This window comes from Perognathus longimembris, chromosome 3 (genome assembly GCF_023159225.1).
Source record: "Perognathus longimembris pacificus isolate PPM17 chromosome 3, ASM2315922v1, whole genome shotgun sequence".
Classification (NCBI taxonomy): domain Eukaryota; kingdom Metazoa; phylum Chordata; class Mammalia; order Rodentia; family Heteromyidae; genus Perognathus; species Perognathus longimembris.
Window position 1 is genome coordinate 73,884,558 of NC_063163.1, and position 15,414 is coordinate 73,899,971.

Consider the following 15,414-nt stretch of genomic DNA (forward strand, 5'->3'; position numbering starts at 1 on the left):
AACAAAGTCTGGCCTTAAACTCAAAAATCCTCCTGCCTTAGCCACCTATGTGCTGGGATTACAGGCGTGGACCACCACGCCAGCCCTTGCTTCTTCTTAGGGCATGAATCCTGAGTTAGAACTTCCACAATGACTTTGAAGGGGACACAGATCAGTTCATAGCTGCCCAGGTCACATCAGAGATGATAGCATATCACACACACACACACACACACACCACATACCATACACACACCACATACCACACACACCACACACACCCCACATACACACCACACACCCCCTACACACACACCCACACACCCCACATACCACACCACACACACACACATACACACCCCACATGCCACACACAGACAACAGCCCCCACTTTTTTCCTGAGAGCCCTCCCCCTTGTCCTCTGGGGGTGGGTGGGAGGGGAGCAAAGACTGAAGCCTGAGCATGGTTGTTGCTCTCTGATCTGAGCAATGGGCATGGGGAGGCCTCCGTGGGGGAGGAGTGGGCTGCCCGCTGAGCCTCTCCCCACCCTTCCTTCAGATCCTGACCGGGGAAGACTGGAACGAGGTGATGTACGATGGCATCAAGTCCCAGGGGGGTGTGCAAGGGGGCATGGTCTTCTCCATCTACTTCATCGTGCTCACTCTCTTCGGGAACTGTATCCTTCATGGTGGGGGGCAGGGGACCCCCCCATCTCATGGTGCGCCCCCCCCCCACGGCTGCTTTCCCTGACTCTGGCGTCTGCAGACACCCTGCTCAATGTCTTCTTGGCCATCGCTGTGGACAATCTGGCTAACGCACAGGAGCTCACCAAGGTGCAGGCAGCGGGAGAACCGGGCCAGGAGGTGGGGTGAGGGCCAGGTGGCGGCCTCCACCCCACCAGCAGCCAGGGTTCAGCGCAGAGCCTGGTCCCCTGGCTGACATCACAGTCACGACCGGGGGAGAGAGGATAGGGGATGGCTTACAGGGGCTAGTGGGGCCAGAGCTGGCCTGGGACGCGGCCTCAGGGGGAGGACTTAGCCACCAAAATCCATCCTGTGCACCAGGTGCGGCGGTGCATGCCGGTGATGCCTGTACTCGGGAGGCTGAGGCAGGGAGATCAGGAGTTGGACGCTGGTTTGGGCTAAGTAGCAAGGCAGTGTCTCAGGGAAAATAAAGTGTAATTGTTGAGCCAGGAGCTGGTGGCTCACGCCTGTCATCCTAGCCACTCAGGAGGCTGAGATGTGAGGATCAAGGTTCAAAGCCATCCCAGGGCAGAAAAGTCTGTGAGACTCTGATCTCCAAAGAACCACCAGGAGAAAACCAGAAGTAACGCTGTGGCAGAGCACCAGCCTGGAGCGAGAAAGAGCTCAGGGACAGCGCCCAGGCCATGCGTTCAAGCCGCATGGCCAGAAATAAAACTAATTATCCTTTCTGTATGCAGGACTCCAACAGCCATAAGAAACAGGGAATTACTGTCAGCCCCACTGCACAACTGGGGAAACTGAGGCCCGGGGTAGTTCAGTGACTTTTCCACATGAGTAGAAAGTAAGAAAGCAGGCCTGGGATCCAGCAAAGAGCAGAGGAGAGGACATGGAGTGCTTGGGAAATATGAGGAAGAGGAATTTATGGGAGACCCCAAAAAGGCGGTGTCCATGTGTGCTTTGTAGAAGGAGGAGCAGGAGCATCTTAGGAACGAGCCCCAGTTGGCTTTGGGAATGCAGAGAACAGAAAAATAGGGTTCTCCTCCAGCTCCATCACCTAGGGGCGTCAGGAGGGAGCAAGCATTGCCAGCCGTCCATCTGCCAGTCCCGGCAGGAGGGAGGGAGAATTTCCAGGCCTCACATCCCATGGTGGGGGGAGGGGCGGATTTCATCCATCCGGTCCATGGTGGAGCTGGATCGTGGTCTCCCTGTGGACCTGTTCCTATTCTGAGAGCCCTGAATGCGACCGTGAGGACTCACATTTTCATTCCCACTACCCATCCCCTCATTCCTGCAATATGCATAGATTGAGCACCTACTGCATGCAGATCAGATCTACAAGCCAGTGAGGCACCACACAGCAGAACAACCCTCCACTCAGCTAGGGGTTCAAGCTGAGAGCCATATGAGAAATCAGATTGATTTTTTTTTTTAGTAAAAAAAATCCCAAAACACAGCTTATCAGACAGCTCTAAACCCTAAAGAAAGAGTCACACAAATCAGATGAGGAAAACGAGTCCCAGAGGAGTTGAGACCCCCCCAAAGTCACATTGCACTAAGGAGCATGAATGGGATGCTGGAGCTCGATAAGAGTGCTCGATAAGAGCTTCAGAGTGTTCAAGGACTGTGTCCCCAGTGGCTTCAAGTGGGATGTATTCCTTCTGCAGAAAGGAGCAGATCTGGGGGTACAGTCTTGTTTGGGGGAGGGAGGAAGGATTAGAGATCTGGATTGTTAAATGTCTGGGCAGCAGATTGTGTACGGGGGATTGGATTGTAAGAGGTGTGGCGTGATGCTGGGAGAGGGGGCCGTGTGGTCAGGACAAGATGGTTTCCTGTCCCCATAGACTCCCAGCCACCACCCTGGGGACAGTGGCCACACAGCCCCGCCCACCACCCTGGGGACAGTTGCCACACAGCCCCCAGTGCTTTTTCTGGGTGGTTGGGTTTGGTTTGGGGCCATTGGTTTCTCCTTTTCTTTTTTGTTTCTTTGCTTTTCTTTTGTTGGCTTTTCTGTTTAACCATGAGGCCCTGCAGACGGCTTGAAGAAACAGGATGTAAAGTCCAAAGCCATCTTTTTCTGTATGTATTTTTGGAACACATCTTCCCTTTCCCTTCCTTCTCAGCACACAGCACCCTGGGCAGGGGGGAAGGGAGGCAGGTGCCCCCCCCTTTCTCCCCTTCCCATGGCGGGGGCTGAGAGGATCCACTTCTATCCTGGTTTCCCCCTCTGGAGCCCCCAGACTGTGTGTGTGTGGAGGAGTCTGTGTCCCAGGGGAGGTGGTTTAAAGACTTTAAGCAGCTCAGAAAGTACAGAAGCTGGCTGCATGCTGGTGGCTCAGGCCTGTCATCCTAGCTTCTTGGGAGACTGAGATCTAAGGATCACAGTTCAAAGCCAGCCCTGGCAGGAAAGTCCATGAGACCCTTATCTCCAATGACCACCAGGAAACCAGAAGTGGAGCTGTGGTGCAAGTGGTAGAGTGCTAGCCTTGATCAGAAGGAACTCAAGGACAGTGCCCAGACCCTGAGTTCAAGCCCCACAAGTGACAAAAAAAAAAAAAAAAAAAAAAGTAATCTGATGGCTCACACCTGTAATCCCAGTTACTTGGGAGTCTGGGAGTCTGAGATCTGAGAATCATGTTTGGAAGCCAGCCTAGGCAGGAAAGTTTGTGAGACTCTTATCTTCAATCAAAACGATCAAAAAGCCAGAAAGTGGAGCTGTGGCTCAAGTGGTAAAGCACCAGCTTTGAGCAAACAAAAACTAAGCAAGCACTGGGTGCTAGCACCAGTATTGCCACACTGAAAAGGAAGGAAGGAAGGGGAAAGGAAGAAAGAAAGAAAGAAAGAAGGAAAGAAAGAAAGAAGGAAAGAAAGAAAGAAAGGAAGAAAGAAAGAAAGAAAGAGAAAAGTGAGAAAGAGGAAGGAAGGAAGAGAGGGAGGGAGGAAAGGTGGGAAGATGGATGGGAGGGAGAGGAAAGCAAACCTGCCCATCTGGGAGTGTGGCTGAGTGGTAGAACACTTGCTTAGCATGTTCAAAAGCCCTGTATTGGGCTGGGGATATGGCCTAGTGGCAAGAGTGCCTGCCTCATATACATGAGGCCCTGGGTTCGATTCCCCAGCACCACATATACAGAAAATGGCCAGAAGGGGCGCTGTGGCTCAAGTGGCAGAGTGCTAGCCTTGAGCAAAAAGAAGCCAGGGACAGTGCTCAGGCCCTGAGTCCAAGCCCCAGGACTGGCAAAAAAAAAAAAAAAAAAAAAGCCCTGTATTTATCCCCAACACTGAAAAAAAGTGAATTAATCTTTTCCCTCTGACTTGTTTCTGGCTATGCACCAAAATAAGGTTAATAAGCCATGTGTGGCTGGACATACTTGTGATCCCAGCACTTGAGAGTCTGAAGCAAGAAGATCAGGTCTCCTGGCCAGCTTTTACTGGAACTGAGACCCTGTATTTAAAAAAATAAAATTAACAGGGCTGGGAATGTGACTTAATGGTGGAGTGCTTGCCTAGCATTCATGAAGCCCTGGGTTTGATTCCTCAGCACCACATAAACAGAAAAAGCTGGAAGTGGTGTTGTGACTCAAGTGTAGAGTGCTAGCCTTAAGCAAAAAGCTCAGGGACAGTGCCCAGGCCCTGAGTTCAAGCACCAGGACTGGCAAAAAATAAAATAAAAATATCCAGGTACCATGGCTCACGCCTATAGTCCTACCTACTGGAGAGACTGACAGTGGGAAGATTGAAGTCCCAGGCTTGCTTGGGGGGAAAAAATATTCTTGAGACTTCATCTTATAGAAAAATCTGGGTGTGATGATGATGTGTGTTGTCCCAGTTGGAGTGATAAGTGTAAAATAGGCAGATCACAGTGCAGGGGTAAGGCTAAGAAAATAATAATAATAAGATCCTATTTGAAAAATAACCAGTCTACGGCCATACCACCCTGAACACGCCCAATCTCATCTGATCTTGGAAGCTAAGCCTTGTTAGTACTTGAATGGGAGAAAAATAACCAGTGCAAAAATGGGATGGGATGTGGCTCGAGCGGTCTAACACCTGGCTCAGCAAGAGTGAGGCCCTGTGTTCGAATCCCAGGACTGCCAAAAAACCACCATTAAAAAGAGGGCTCGTCCTGGGGTCGAGCTCAGGCCTGTACACCAGGGGTGATCATACACCCCGTCCCCCCAGCAACTAGGCGTCCACCCAAGGCCAACAGTGGTGTGGGAGCTGGGGCCCCAGGGCGGTGTGAACTGGGGTGCCTGTCCTTCCAGGATGAGCAAGAGGAGGAGGAAGCGGCCAACCAGAAGCTTGCCCTGCAGAAAGCCAAGGAGGTGGCGGAAGTGAGCCCGCTTTCTGCAGCCAACATGTCCATAGCTGTGTAAGTGTCCCCTCCCCAGCTGGGTAGACGCGGAAGGAGAAGGGGAGGCTTTCCCATCTCCCTCGCAGCCCTAAAGAGGCCCCTTCCCGTCCTCTCACCCACTTTCTCGTATTGGTTGACCCCTGGGCACCGGACTTGTGGCAGGGGTTAGAGGCGCCGCTCAGTTGGTAGAGCACTAGTTAATGCACGGGAAAATGGCAGGTACAGAGTTCCCGTCCTGGTCTTAGATGTAAAAAGCAGAAAAATAGAGAAAGCGGCAGACAGGGCTTGGGGCGTGGCTCAATGTTGTGGGAGTGGCTAAGATCAGGGGCGTGGCTCGTCATTAAGGGTGTGACATAAACCTTGGAGGTGTGCTCAGTGGTGTGGGCGTGGCTTAGCTCGGGGGCGTGACTTGGCATCAGGGGTTGTGCCGTGTTGGAGGCGTGGCTCAGTGTTAATGCTTGACTCAGTGGTAGAGGTGCAGCTCCGCAGTGAGGACTTGGCTTAGCATCAGCAAGCAGTGGCTCAAACCATAGAGTACTGCCCTAGCAAGCATGAGGCCCTGAGTTCAAACCCCAGTATTGCCAAAAGAAAAACAAGAAGCCCTACCATTATGTAGCTATTTGAATCAAAGGGAGGGAAATGATAAATACGATAAGAAAATATGCCAGGCGCTGGTGGTTCAAGGCCTGTAACCCTAGCTGCTCAGGAAGCTGAGATCTGAGGATCATGGTTCAAAGCCAGCCTGGGCAGGAAAGTCCGTGAGACCCTTATCTCCAATGACTCACCAGAAAACCGGAAGTGGCGCTGTGACTCAAAGTGGTAGAGCGCTAGCCTTGAGCACAAAATTTAAAGCACAGAACACAGGCCCTGAGTTCAAGCCCTAAAACCCACCAAAAAGAAAGAAAATAAAATGTCATAAATACTATCTTTCTGCCCGAAAGTGATAGAACCGCAGAGAAAAAACTGAGAAGGATAATGGGGGTGCTGGAAGTGGAGAGAGTTGTGATCTACTTCTGAGCTGTACCCAAGAGCTGGGTTTTAAATAAGCTCGATTGAGGAGGCCTCATCTGGAAGATGGTAAGACTTAAAGGAGGGAGGAAGGAGCCATGGGATACCCGGACATGGAGGTTCCCAGGCTGGCTGACAAAACAGCATGTGCCAAAGCCCTGAGGTAGGAATGTGTCTGATATTTTTAGGGGCTATGAAAGAGGCCAGGGTGGCTGCAGGAGCATGAGCAAAAAGGAGAGATGAAGGCAGAGAGGTGACAAACATTAGGCAAGGCCCTAGGGCCACAGGGGAGAAGTGTGAATTTTTGCTACAAGTTAGGTAGGAACCATTGAGGGTTTCTGACCACCAAAGCCAGCATGCATGCTCAGATGTTGCTTCTTCTTTTCTCTTTTAAATTCTCAGCAAGGATTTATTTTAGTAAAGCAGGATTAAAGTAGAGAGAAAGAGAAAAATACTTCCTGCCCTCCGTGAAGGAAATAGGAGTTAAAGACTTCCGTGAAAGGCTTTCTTTTTTATTTCATTTCATTATTTTTTTTAGCATTTATTTTTGTGGTACTGAGGATGGAACCCAGGATCTCGTGAATGCGAGCTATGGGTTCTACACTTGACCCACTCCCCAACCACGGAGCCACGCCCACGACACTGGGTGACTCTACCGCTTGGCCACTCCCCTTTCCCATTCTGGAGAACACTGGGGCTACCAACCCGGGCTAAGATACCTACTAGGTTGGTAGGTGTCCACCAGGCTGGGTTTGGGAACCCTCTTAGGCCGAGACGTAAGCCAAGTGAGACAGTCAGTGGCTGATGCACCTGGCCAGGTGTGTTGGTGAGGCAGGGGAGAGCCCAAAGCCAAGCCAGGTTGCATAGGTGGGCATGGGGGTGAGCAGGTGGGTGGGCCAGTCTGCAGCAGTGCTCAGGTGTGTGTACGGGTTCGGCACACAGGTGGGTGCGTAGGTGGGCCGGGCTGCAGCGATGTGCAGGTGAACACGCAGGTGGGTGTGGGTGGGCGCGCAGGTGGGCGCGCAGGTGGGTGTGGGCACACAGGTGGGTGCGCAGGTGGGCCGGGCTGCAGCGATGTGCAGGGGAACACGCAGGTGGGTGTGGGTGGGCGCGCAGGTGGGTGTGGGTGGGCACGCAGGTGGGCGCGCAGGTGGGTGTGGGTGGGCACGCAGGTGGGTGTGGGCACACAGGTGTGTGAGCAGGTGCGTGTGGGTGGGCACGCAGGTGGGTGTGGGCACACAGGTGGGTGAGCAGGTGCGTGTGGGTGGGCACACAGATGGGTGAGCAGATGGGTGGGCGCACAGGTGGGTGTGGGTGGGCGCGCAGGTGGGTGCGCAGGTGGGTGTGGGTGGGCGCGCAGGTGGGCGCGCAGGTGGGTGTGGTGGGCATGCAGGTGAGCGCGCAGGTGGGTGCGGGTGGGTGCGCATGTGGGCCGGGCTGCAGCGGCGCGCTGTTGCAGGAAGGAGCAGCAGCGGAACCAGAAGGCGGCCAAGTCGGTGTGGGAGCAGCGTACTAGCGAGATGCGCAAGCACAACCTGCTGGCGAGCCGCGAGGCGCTCTACCCCGAGCTGGCGGCCGATGAGCGCTGGAAGGCTACATATGCGCGCCACCTGCGGCCCGACGTGAAGACGCACCTGGACCGGCCGCTCGTGGTGGACCCGCAGGAGAACCGCAACAACAACACCAACAAGAGTCGCGCTGCCGAGCCCGTGGGCCCGCGTCCGGGCCAGCCGGGCCCGGAGGAGCTGCTGCGCAAACGCGCGCGGGACCCCGCCGCCCCCGCGGGGCTGGCGGGGCGCAGGCCTTGGCCGGGCGGCCCCGACACCGAGCCTAGCCGCGAGGGACCCTACGGCCGCGAGTCCGAGCCGCCAGACTTCTGGGAGGCGGAGGCCGAGCGGCCCCCGCCCGGGGAGCCGCCGCGCAGGGCGCCCGCGCACCGGCCCGGGGCACCCAGGGAAAGCCGCGGAGGGTCGCCGCGTGCCGGCGCCGGCGCCGGCGCCGACGGGGAGCCGCGCAGACATCGCGTGCGCCGCAGGCCCGGGGATGAGGCGGCCGAGGACAGGGCCGAGCGCCGGCTCCGGCACCGCGAGGGCAGCCGGCCGGCCCGCGGCGGGGAGGGCGACGGCGACGGCCTCGACGGCGGCGATCGCCGGAGGCGACACCGGCATGGCGCCCCGGCCAGCTACGACCAGGACGCGAGGCGGGAGGACAAGGAGCGCCGGCACCGCCGAAGGAAGTAAGAGAGCGACACCCGAGACCTGGTCACAAGTGGTTTTTTTGTTTGTTTGTTTGTTTTTTTGGCCGGTCCTGGGCCTTGGACTCAGGGCCTGAGCACTGTCCCTGGCTTCTTCCCGCTCAAGGCTAGCACTCTGCCACCTGAGCCACCGCGCCCCCTCTGGCCGTTTTCCATATATGTGGTGCGGGGGAATCGAACTGAGAGCTTCATGTGTAAGAGGCAAGTGCTCTTGCCACTAGGCCATATTCCCAGCCCACACGTGGTTTTTTGTAATCTCCATTTTCAGTGGTGCTGGAGAACTGTCCTGAGTGTATTAGGAAATAGCTCTACCACTAGGCCACGCCCCGTACCTCTGAGCCACGCCCCTGGCTGAGCCACGCCTCTACTGTGATATACAGCTCTACGGTTAAGCCACGCCCCCTCTACTGAGCCACGCCCCTCCTCTAATCAAGCCTTAACGTTGTTCCCTGTAGGATACAATGTAATAACTCCATGTTAGAACTCTGGGGTTGATACAATGTAACAACTCCGATTCAATATTAGAATTGTTGTGTTACATTGTATCAGGTCTCTCTTTTTTTTTCTTTCCAGTCTCCCATCGTTGCTAATTGACAGATTTCCTTGTGCAGTTTAGATAAACCCAGGAAGTGTATCTGTTTCTCTTGTGGAACAAGACCATAGCAACATTCTACTTACCTACTTGAGACTAAAGATAAAAGGACCTTGTGAAAACACAAAATTGAAACGAGGACAGTGGTGCTGGCGGTTTGGCCTGTAGGAAGCCCTTCAGGACCGCCAGATGCCTTGGCTTTTTAATCGTTAGGTAGAATTGCCTGTTCCCAATGGGGCCTGAGGAATCAGGTTGTATGCTGTCTGGGGCTGTGCGGTTCCTACCATTACATGCGATCTCCTCAACATTTAATTAACAGGCCCTACTGGAGTGGCCTTTTTTTGTATTTTTTTTCTTTTCTTTTTAGTGAGGAGAGGGGTTTGAATTTTTTTTTTAACCTAGCATCTCATTATGTAGCCCAGGCTGACCTGGAACTCACCCTCCTGCCTCAGCCTCCTGAGGTGCCAGGGTTACAGAGATGCAGTCCACCCTGTCATCTGTGTCTTCGGAGGGGGTGTGGCTCTGATGTGGGAGTGTGCCTTGGGTGTGGCTTTGTGTGGTCAAGGCTTGTTGGTATGAGGGTTCTGTGTGTGGCTTTTGTGGAGGCAGCTCATGAGAAATTGTGAGCATTACCAATAGGCTTTGGGTTGGGAGCAATGTAGGCTCAGATAGGGAATTCTTTTCTCCATTGAATTTTATCAGTGGTGTCTCTTGCGACAGCCTCAGGCTGACCCCTTGGAGGGTAGCATGCATAGGTATGGGTAGGACATGGATGATGAGGATTTATGGATACGTGTGGATTGGCCTATGAATTGGCTGAATTGAGTACCATTTTTTGTGTCTAATGCTGAGGGTGGACCTCAGGACCTTTGCACATTCTAAGCAAGTGCTCTGCCCTTAAACCATCGCACCCCTCAGCCTTGGGACTTGACTTCCAGATGCCCAGTAATGATGATTGGTGGGACCATGTCCTTCTCTGATTTTGACTCAGCTGCTTTCTCTCCCCCACACTTCCTCAGAGACAACCAGGGCTCTGGGGCTCCAGTCTCTGGCCCCAACCTATCAACCACCCGGCCAATCCAGCAGGACCTGGGCCGCCAAGACCCCCCACTGGCCGAAGACATCGACAACATAAAGAATAACAAACTGGCCACTGGGGAATCAGCCAGTCCTCATGACAGCCTCGGCCACCCTGGCTGTGTGTCCCACAGCCCAGCCAAGATGGGGAACAGCATGGACCCTGGCCCTGTGCCCATGCCGTCCACTACAGTCACCAACCCCCAGAACACCTCCAGCCGCCGGACCCCCAACAACCCGGGCAACCCCTCCAACCCTGGTCCCCCCAAGACCCCCGAGAACAGCCTTATTGTCACCAACCCCAGCAGCAGCCAGAACAATCCAGCCAAGACTGCCAGGAAGCCCGACCACACCACAGTGGACATCCCACCTGCCTGCCCACCCACCCTCAACCACACAGTCATCCAAGGTGAGGCCTTCCTCTGCCCCTGTAGGGCCCGGCCGCTGCTTCCACCCAGCCATGGAGGCCTCTCCTCGGAAGATCCGCCTTTCTGGCCTCAGTTTCTCCCTCTGGAAAATGGGGACAGGCAGACCCCCAGGACACAGGGCTGCTGAGATTCTGTACACCTGGAATTGTGGTTGGTGAGATGGCTAATGAATGAGTTCTGTCTTCCTTTTCTGCCCGTCCTAGGGCTTGAACTCAGAGCCTAGGTGCTATCTCTGAGCTTTTTCACTCAAGGCTGGCACTCTACCACTTGAGCCACAGCTCTGGCTTTTTGGTGGCTCATTGGAGATGAGAGTCTCAGACTTTGCTGCCCCAGGCTGGCTCCAAAACATGATTCTCAGATCTCAGCCGCATCAGTAGCTAGGATGACAGACATGAGCCACCAGTGCCTGGATTTAACTAATGAAGAATCTGACTTTCCCTTATAAAGGCTGAGCTGCCACCTCCATCCAGGAAAAGGATGGGGGTCCTTGCAGACAAACTGGGAAATGGAAGTAGAAGGCTTACAAGATACTCTGCCTCAGGGGAAAAAATAATAGTAGTAAGCTTAACGTGCTGGGTGAGGAAGCTCACACCTGCAATCCCAGCTACTGAGAAAGCTGAGATCTGAGAATTGTGGTTCGAAGCCAGCTTGGGCAGGAAAGTCCATGAGAGTCTTATCTTCAATGAACCATACAAAAGCCAAAACAGAGCTGTGGCTCAAGTGGTAGACCATCAGCCTTGAGCCAAAAAGCCAACTGAGAGGTGGAGGCCCTGAGTTCAAGCCCCAGGAGCAGAAAAGGAAAAGAAAGAAAAATATGCCCCAGCCATATATCTGTCCTGGGCAAAGATCCTGTGCACAGAATCAAAATTCTAGAGTGTGCTGGGGTTAGAAGGAGGCATTTTGAAGCCTGGTGGCCCGTGGGCTCAAAACCCAGCTGTCACTTCTGAGCGGTGTGGCTGGAAGCCAGTCACCTGCCTCTCCTGTGCCTGGATTCCCCACCCTTGGACCGCAGGCGCCTCGGTGGGCACCCGGCGCCCAGAGGCTTGTGGGAAATGTTGGAGGGAGTCCTGTGTCTTCTCTTTGCCCACAGTGAACAAAAATGCCAACCCAGACCCACCGTCCCAGAAGGAGGAGGAGAAGAAGGAGGAGGAAGAGGACTCTGGCGAAGATGGCCCCAAGCCGATGCCCCCGTACAGCTCCATGTTCATCCTGTCCACAACCAACCCGTGAGTTCCACCCCCACCCCGGATAGGAATCCAGCTCCATGGTCATAAACCGGCGAATCTCCTCCATGATGGAAGAGGCAGCCTGCCTGTCTGTTTATAACCCGCACGGCATCCATGGCACCCCGGCCCGAGCTCTCCTAGCCGCTGCACCAGGGTGCGTTGTAGGCCATGGCCTCTGGGCTAGCCAGCCTTCTCTCTAGAGCCTCCTTGAGCAAGGAGAGGTAGCCCACAGGCGTCCTGTCAACTCCCAGGTACTAAAAACCATCGCATTTCCCCAAAGGACATTCTTTTAAAACCTCGATTTCCCCACACACTTCTTGACATCAAAGAGGCTGACAGGGGGCTGGGGGTATAGCCTAGTGGCAAGAGTGCCTGCCTCGGATACACGAGGCCCTAGGTTCGATTCCCCAGCACCACATATACAGAAAACGGCCAGAAGCGGCGCTGTGGCTCAAGTGGCAGAGTGCTAGCCTTGAGCAGGAAGAAGCCAGGGACAGTGCTCAGGCCCTGAGTCCAAGGCCCAGGACTGGCCAAAAAAAAAGAGGCTGACAGGCCCAGCTGTGGCCGGGCCCCACCCCAGGCTCACCATACGTTTTTGTGTAGTTGACTTCTTTCTTTTATTAAAGAAATATTTAGGCAGGCAGGCCGCTCCTGCCTGTAATCCCAGCGACTTTGAAGGTGGGTGCATGAGCGCCCAGGCTCCCGCCCACCCAGAAAAAGCATCTGACCCTACATGAAAATGAACTGATTAGTTCCCCAATAAATAAGGAGGAAGAAAGGAAGAACGGGGGAGGAAAAGAGGAAGGGAGGAAGGGAGGAAGGGAGGGAGGTGGGAGGGAGGGAGGGAGGAAGGGAAGAAAGGAAGGAAGGAAGGAAGGAAGGAAAGGAAGGAAGGAAGGAAGGAAGGAAGGAAGGAAGGAAGGAGGCAGGCAGGCAGGCAGGCAGGCAGGCAGGCAGGCAGACAGACAGAAAATGCCTTAAGACTGGGCTGAGATGTGGGCGGGTCTCTTATCGGTAGTGGGCGTGACTCGTTAACAGTGGGCGTGGTTTGGTGATTGCTTTGTGTCTGGTCGTGGGAGTGGTTCTGTGGGGGCGTGTCAGTTGTGGGTGTGGCTTGTCTGCAGTGGGTGTGGCTCCGTGGCCATGGGCGTGGTTTTGTGGGTTTGATTCTGGGTTGTGTGGTTCCATGTAGGGTGTGGCTTAGAAATGGGGGCGTAGTTCTGCGGTAGGGCCGTGGCTCCGGGGTGGAACATCTGCCTAGCAATTGCAAGGCCCTGACCTCAAACCCAGTTACCACAAAACGTCTCCCCCTCACTGAAGGAGCCTGAGGGTTTGGGGGACTGTGGAGCCGTGGCATTGGGGATCATGCGGTAATAGGGGGCAGGGGGTGTCGAAGGAAAGGGTTTGGAGCCTACGGCCTGATGACCTCTGCCCACCCCCTGTCCCCGCACGCAGCCTTCGCCGTCTGTGCCATTACATCTTGAACCTGCGCTACTTTGAGATGTGCATCCTGGTGGTCATCGCCATGAGCAGCATTGCGCTGGCCGCCGAGGACCCGGTGCAGCCCAACGCCCCCCGAAACAACGTGAGCCCCCATTACCCCTGCGCCTCTGCCGCCCACCCCCCCCCGTGCTGCTTCCACACAGCCACAAAGCTCATCAGTGGGGTGGCAGGAGGCTGGGGACACCCTGGAGGGGCTGGGAACCCCACACAGCACAAGTGGAATATGTAGTGCTTCATGGGGCAGGGATGGGGGACTCCTGGAAAGCCAGAGCTCATCGAAGCTCCATGGGGCCACAGAGCCAGAGGGGAATGAACGCTTGCATGTGCTGCGATGGGGAAACTGAGGCAGTTCACGGCAATGGTGGAAGGAAGTACTTAGGATACATTCCCCACTCCCCCAAGGTAGCTGAAGTGGCTGCCAAGGATGCCCCCTCCCGTGCACACTGAAGGGGAGGGGTTGTTTTGTTTGAGACAAGGTCTCAGTAAGCAGCCCGCCTGGGCTTTAACTCATGAACCTCCTGCCTCAGCCTCCTGAGTTCTGGGGTTCTGGGTGTAGGCGGCCACGCCCAGCACAGCAAGCATTTCTTGAGCATTGACTGTATTATAAGCTGCAGATGCTAAGGAAGTGGGGTTCCTTGTGGGGGTGACATGGAGGAGATGGGCAGTAAGACCATACATAACACACTAGAAAGGGCAGAGGCTGCGGAGTGCAGATTAGGGAGGATTCCAAGGGCTCCAGAAGTGGAGAGGTAGTGTGTACACACAGACACACGCACACACGACAAAATGAGGAATTTTTCAACAGGTGGCCAAGTGGGCAAGTGGTATTTGAACTCAGGCACACAGGAAGAGGAGAAAGGGGAGGGAGGGTTCGGGCGGGCCTTCCGGGTAGAAGCATAGCCAGTGCAGAAGCTCCATGGTGGGGGGTCTTGCCAGACAGCAAAAGCAGCGGCGGGGGGGGGGGGTGTCTTAAAGAGGACCAGGCAGAGGGGGCGGGGAGGGTGGGGGGGGGCTCCTGACTTGCGTGGTCTTTGGCACCCTCTGGTGGTCAGGCTTGGTAACACAGCCTCCGCTGTACTTGTGGGGGACCCTGGTACTGACCGCAGAGGTGGAGGGGGCAGGTACTGAGGTCGCTGCTCATCCAGGCGGGGTTGGGGTGGGGTGGGGTGGGGAGACAGGGGAAGGGGGGAGCAAAGGGGGGCCGAGCAAGCTCGTGACTCCTCGTCCCCTTTTGTTGTCCTCCACACACACACACACACACTCTGCAGGTGCTGCGATATTTTGACTACGTCTTTACAGGCGTGTTTACCTTCGAGATGGTCATCAAGGTGAGAGCCTTTGGGGTTCCCATGCACCCCTCACTCCCCCATTAGGCTTGCAGGAGGACGGTGACACCAGGGACAGGGGAGGGGTGGGACCTGGAAGCCATGGGGGGCAGGATGGGGGGGGACAAGGGAGAGGACAGGTTCTTCTTGGAAGGCAGAGGCTACAAGGTTGTGGACTTGGGGTTCAGACAAAGGGGAGTCCAGATTTCTTCCCCCCATCAGAGCCTATTAATCAGAATGGCTTCCTACACCTCTCCCCCATATGGGGCACCCCTCCCCTAGGGCAGACAGGTGGCCGTGACCCCTGTCCCCTAGGCTGGGGCGAGGGACCCAAGCACCCTGTTTTTTTCCCTACCCCCACCCCTCGCAGATGATCGACCTGGGGCTCGTCCTGCATCAGGGCGCCTACTTCCGTGACCTGTGGAACATCCTGGACTTCATAGTGGTCAGTGGGGCCCTGGTGGCCTTTGCCTTCACGTAAGTCTCCCTCTGAGGCCCCTGTGGCCCAGGGGTACCCGGGGGGGGGGGTGCAGCATGCATGGAGAAGGCCGCCTCTGCATGACACCATCACCTAAGAAGGGGCGGCCCACCCCTCCCACGGCTCCTCACGCCATCCTCACCGCCTCTGCCACTGCTTCTGTAGACTAGCGCCGACATCTCATCCCCTCCCCACTGTCTCTTTGGGGGGGGGACAGTCCCCCTAAAAAGACAACCTGAAAATGAGTGTGTCTGAGAACCCATACACAAACCTCACCTGTGCCCCACAAGGCCTGTGGGCACAGCCCTGGCACTCACCTGCGTCTGTTTCTTCTCCCACGCCACCCTGGGCCAGGTCACCCCAGTTGTAGGTGATGACTTCTCAAAGTGGGGCACCCACATTCTGGGGCAGCCATCCCACGTGGGTGCGCCTCGGTTCTAGATGGCCAGCCCAAACTAGCACCCCAGTTCTGGGCAGCCCTTTCAAGATGGC

At 55.5% G+C, this 15,414-nt stretch overlaps 1 protein-coding gene across 1 annotated transcript in view; it reads left to right on the forward strand.

Moving 5' to 3' along the window:
* Cacna1a (calcium voltage-gated channel subunit alpha1 A) overlaps nucleotides 1-15,414 on the forward strand; it is a 177,937-nt gene that overhangs the window by 113,666 nt on the left and 48,857 nt on the right. Inside the window, exons 18-26 of the mRNA XM_048342419.1 lie at nucleotides 538-655; nucleotides 745-812; nucleotides 4,943-5,049; nucleotides 7,499-8,275; nucleotides 9,905-10,371; nucleotides 11,481-11,616; nucleotides 13,072-13,201; nucleotides 14,388-14,447; nucleotides 14,815-14,921. Of these exons, the coding sequence (XP_048198376.1) occupies nucleotides 538-655; nucleotides 745-812; nucleotides 4,943-5,049; nucleotides 7,499-8,275; nucleotides 9,905-10,371; nucleotides 11,481-11,616; nucleotides 13,072-13,201; nucleotides 14,388-14,447; nucleotides 14,815-14,921 (1,970 nt within the window). The remainder of the gene's footprint in view (nucleotides 1-537; nucleotides 656-744; nucleotides 813-4,942; nucleotides 5,050-7,498; nucleotides 8,276-9,904; nucleotides 10,372-11,480; nucleotides 11,617-13,071; nucleotides 13,202-14,387; nucleotides 14,448-14,814; nucleotides 14,922-15,414) is intronic.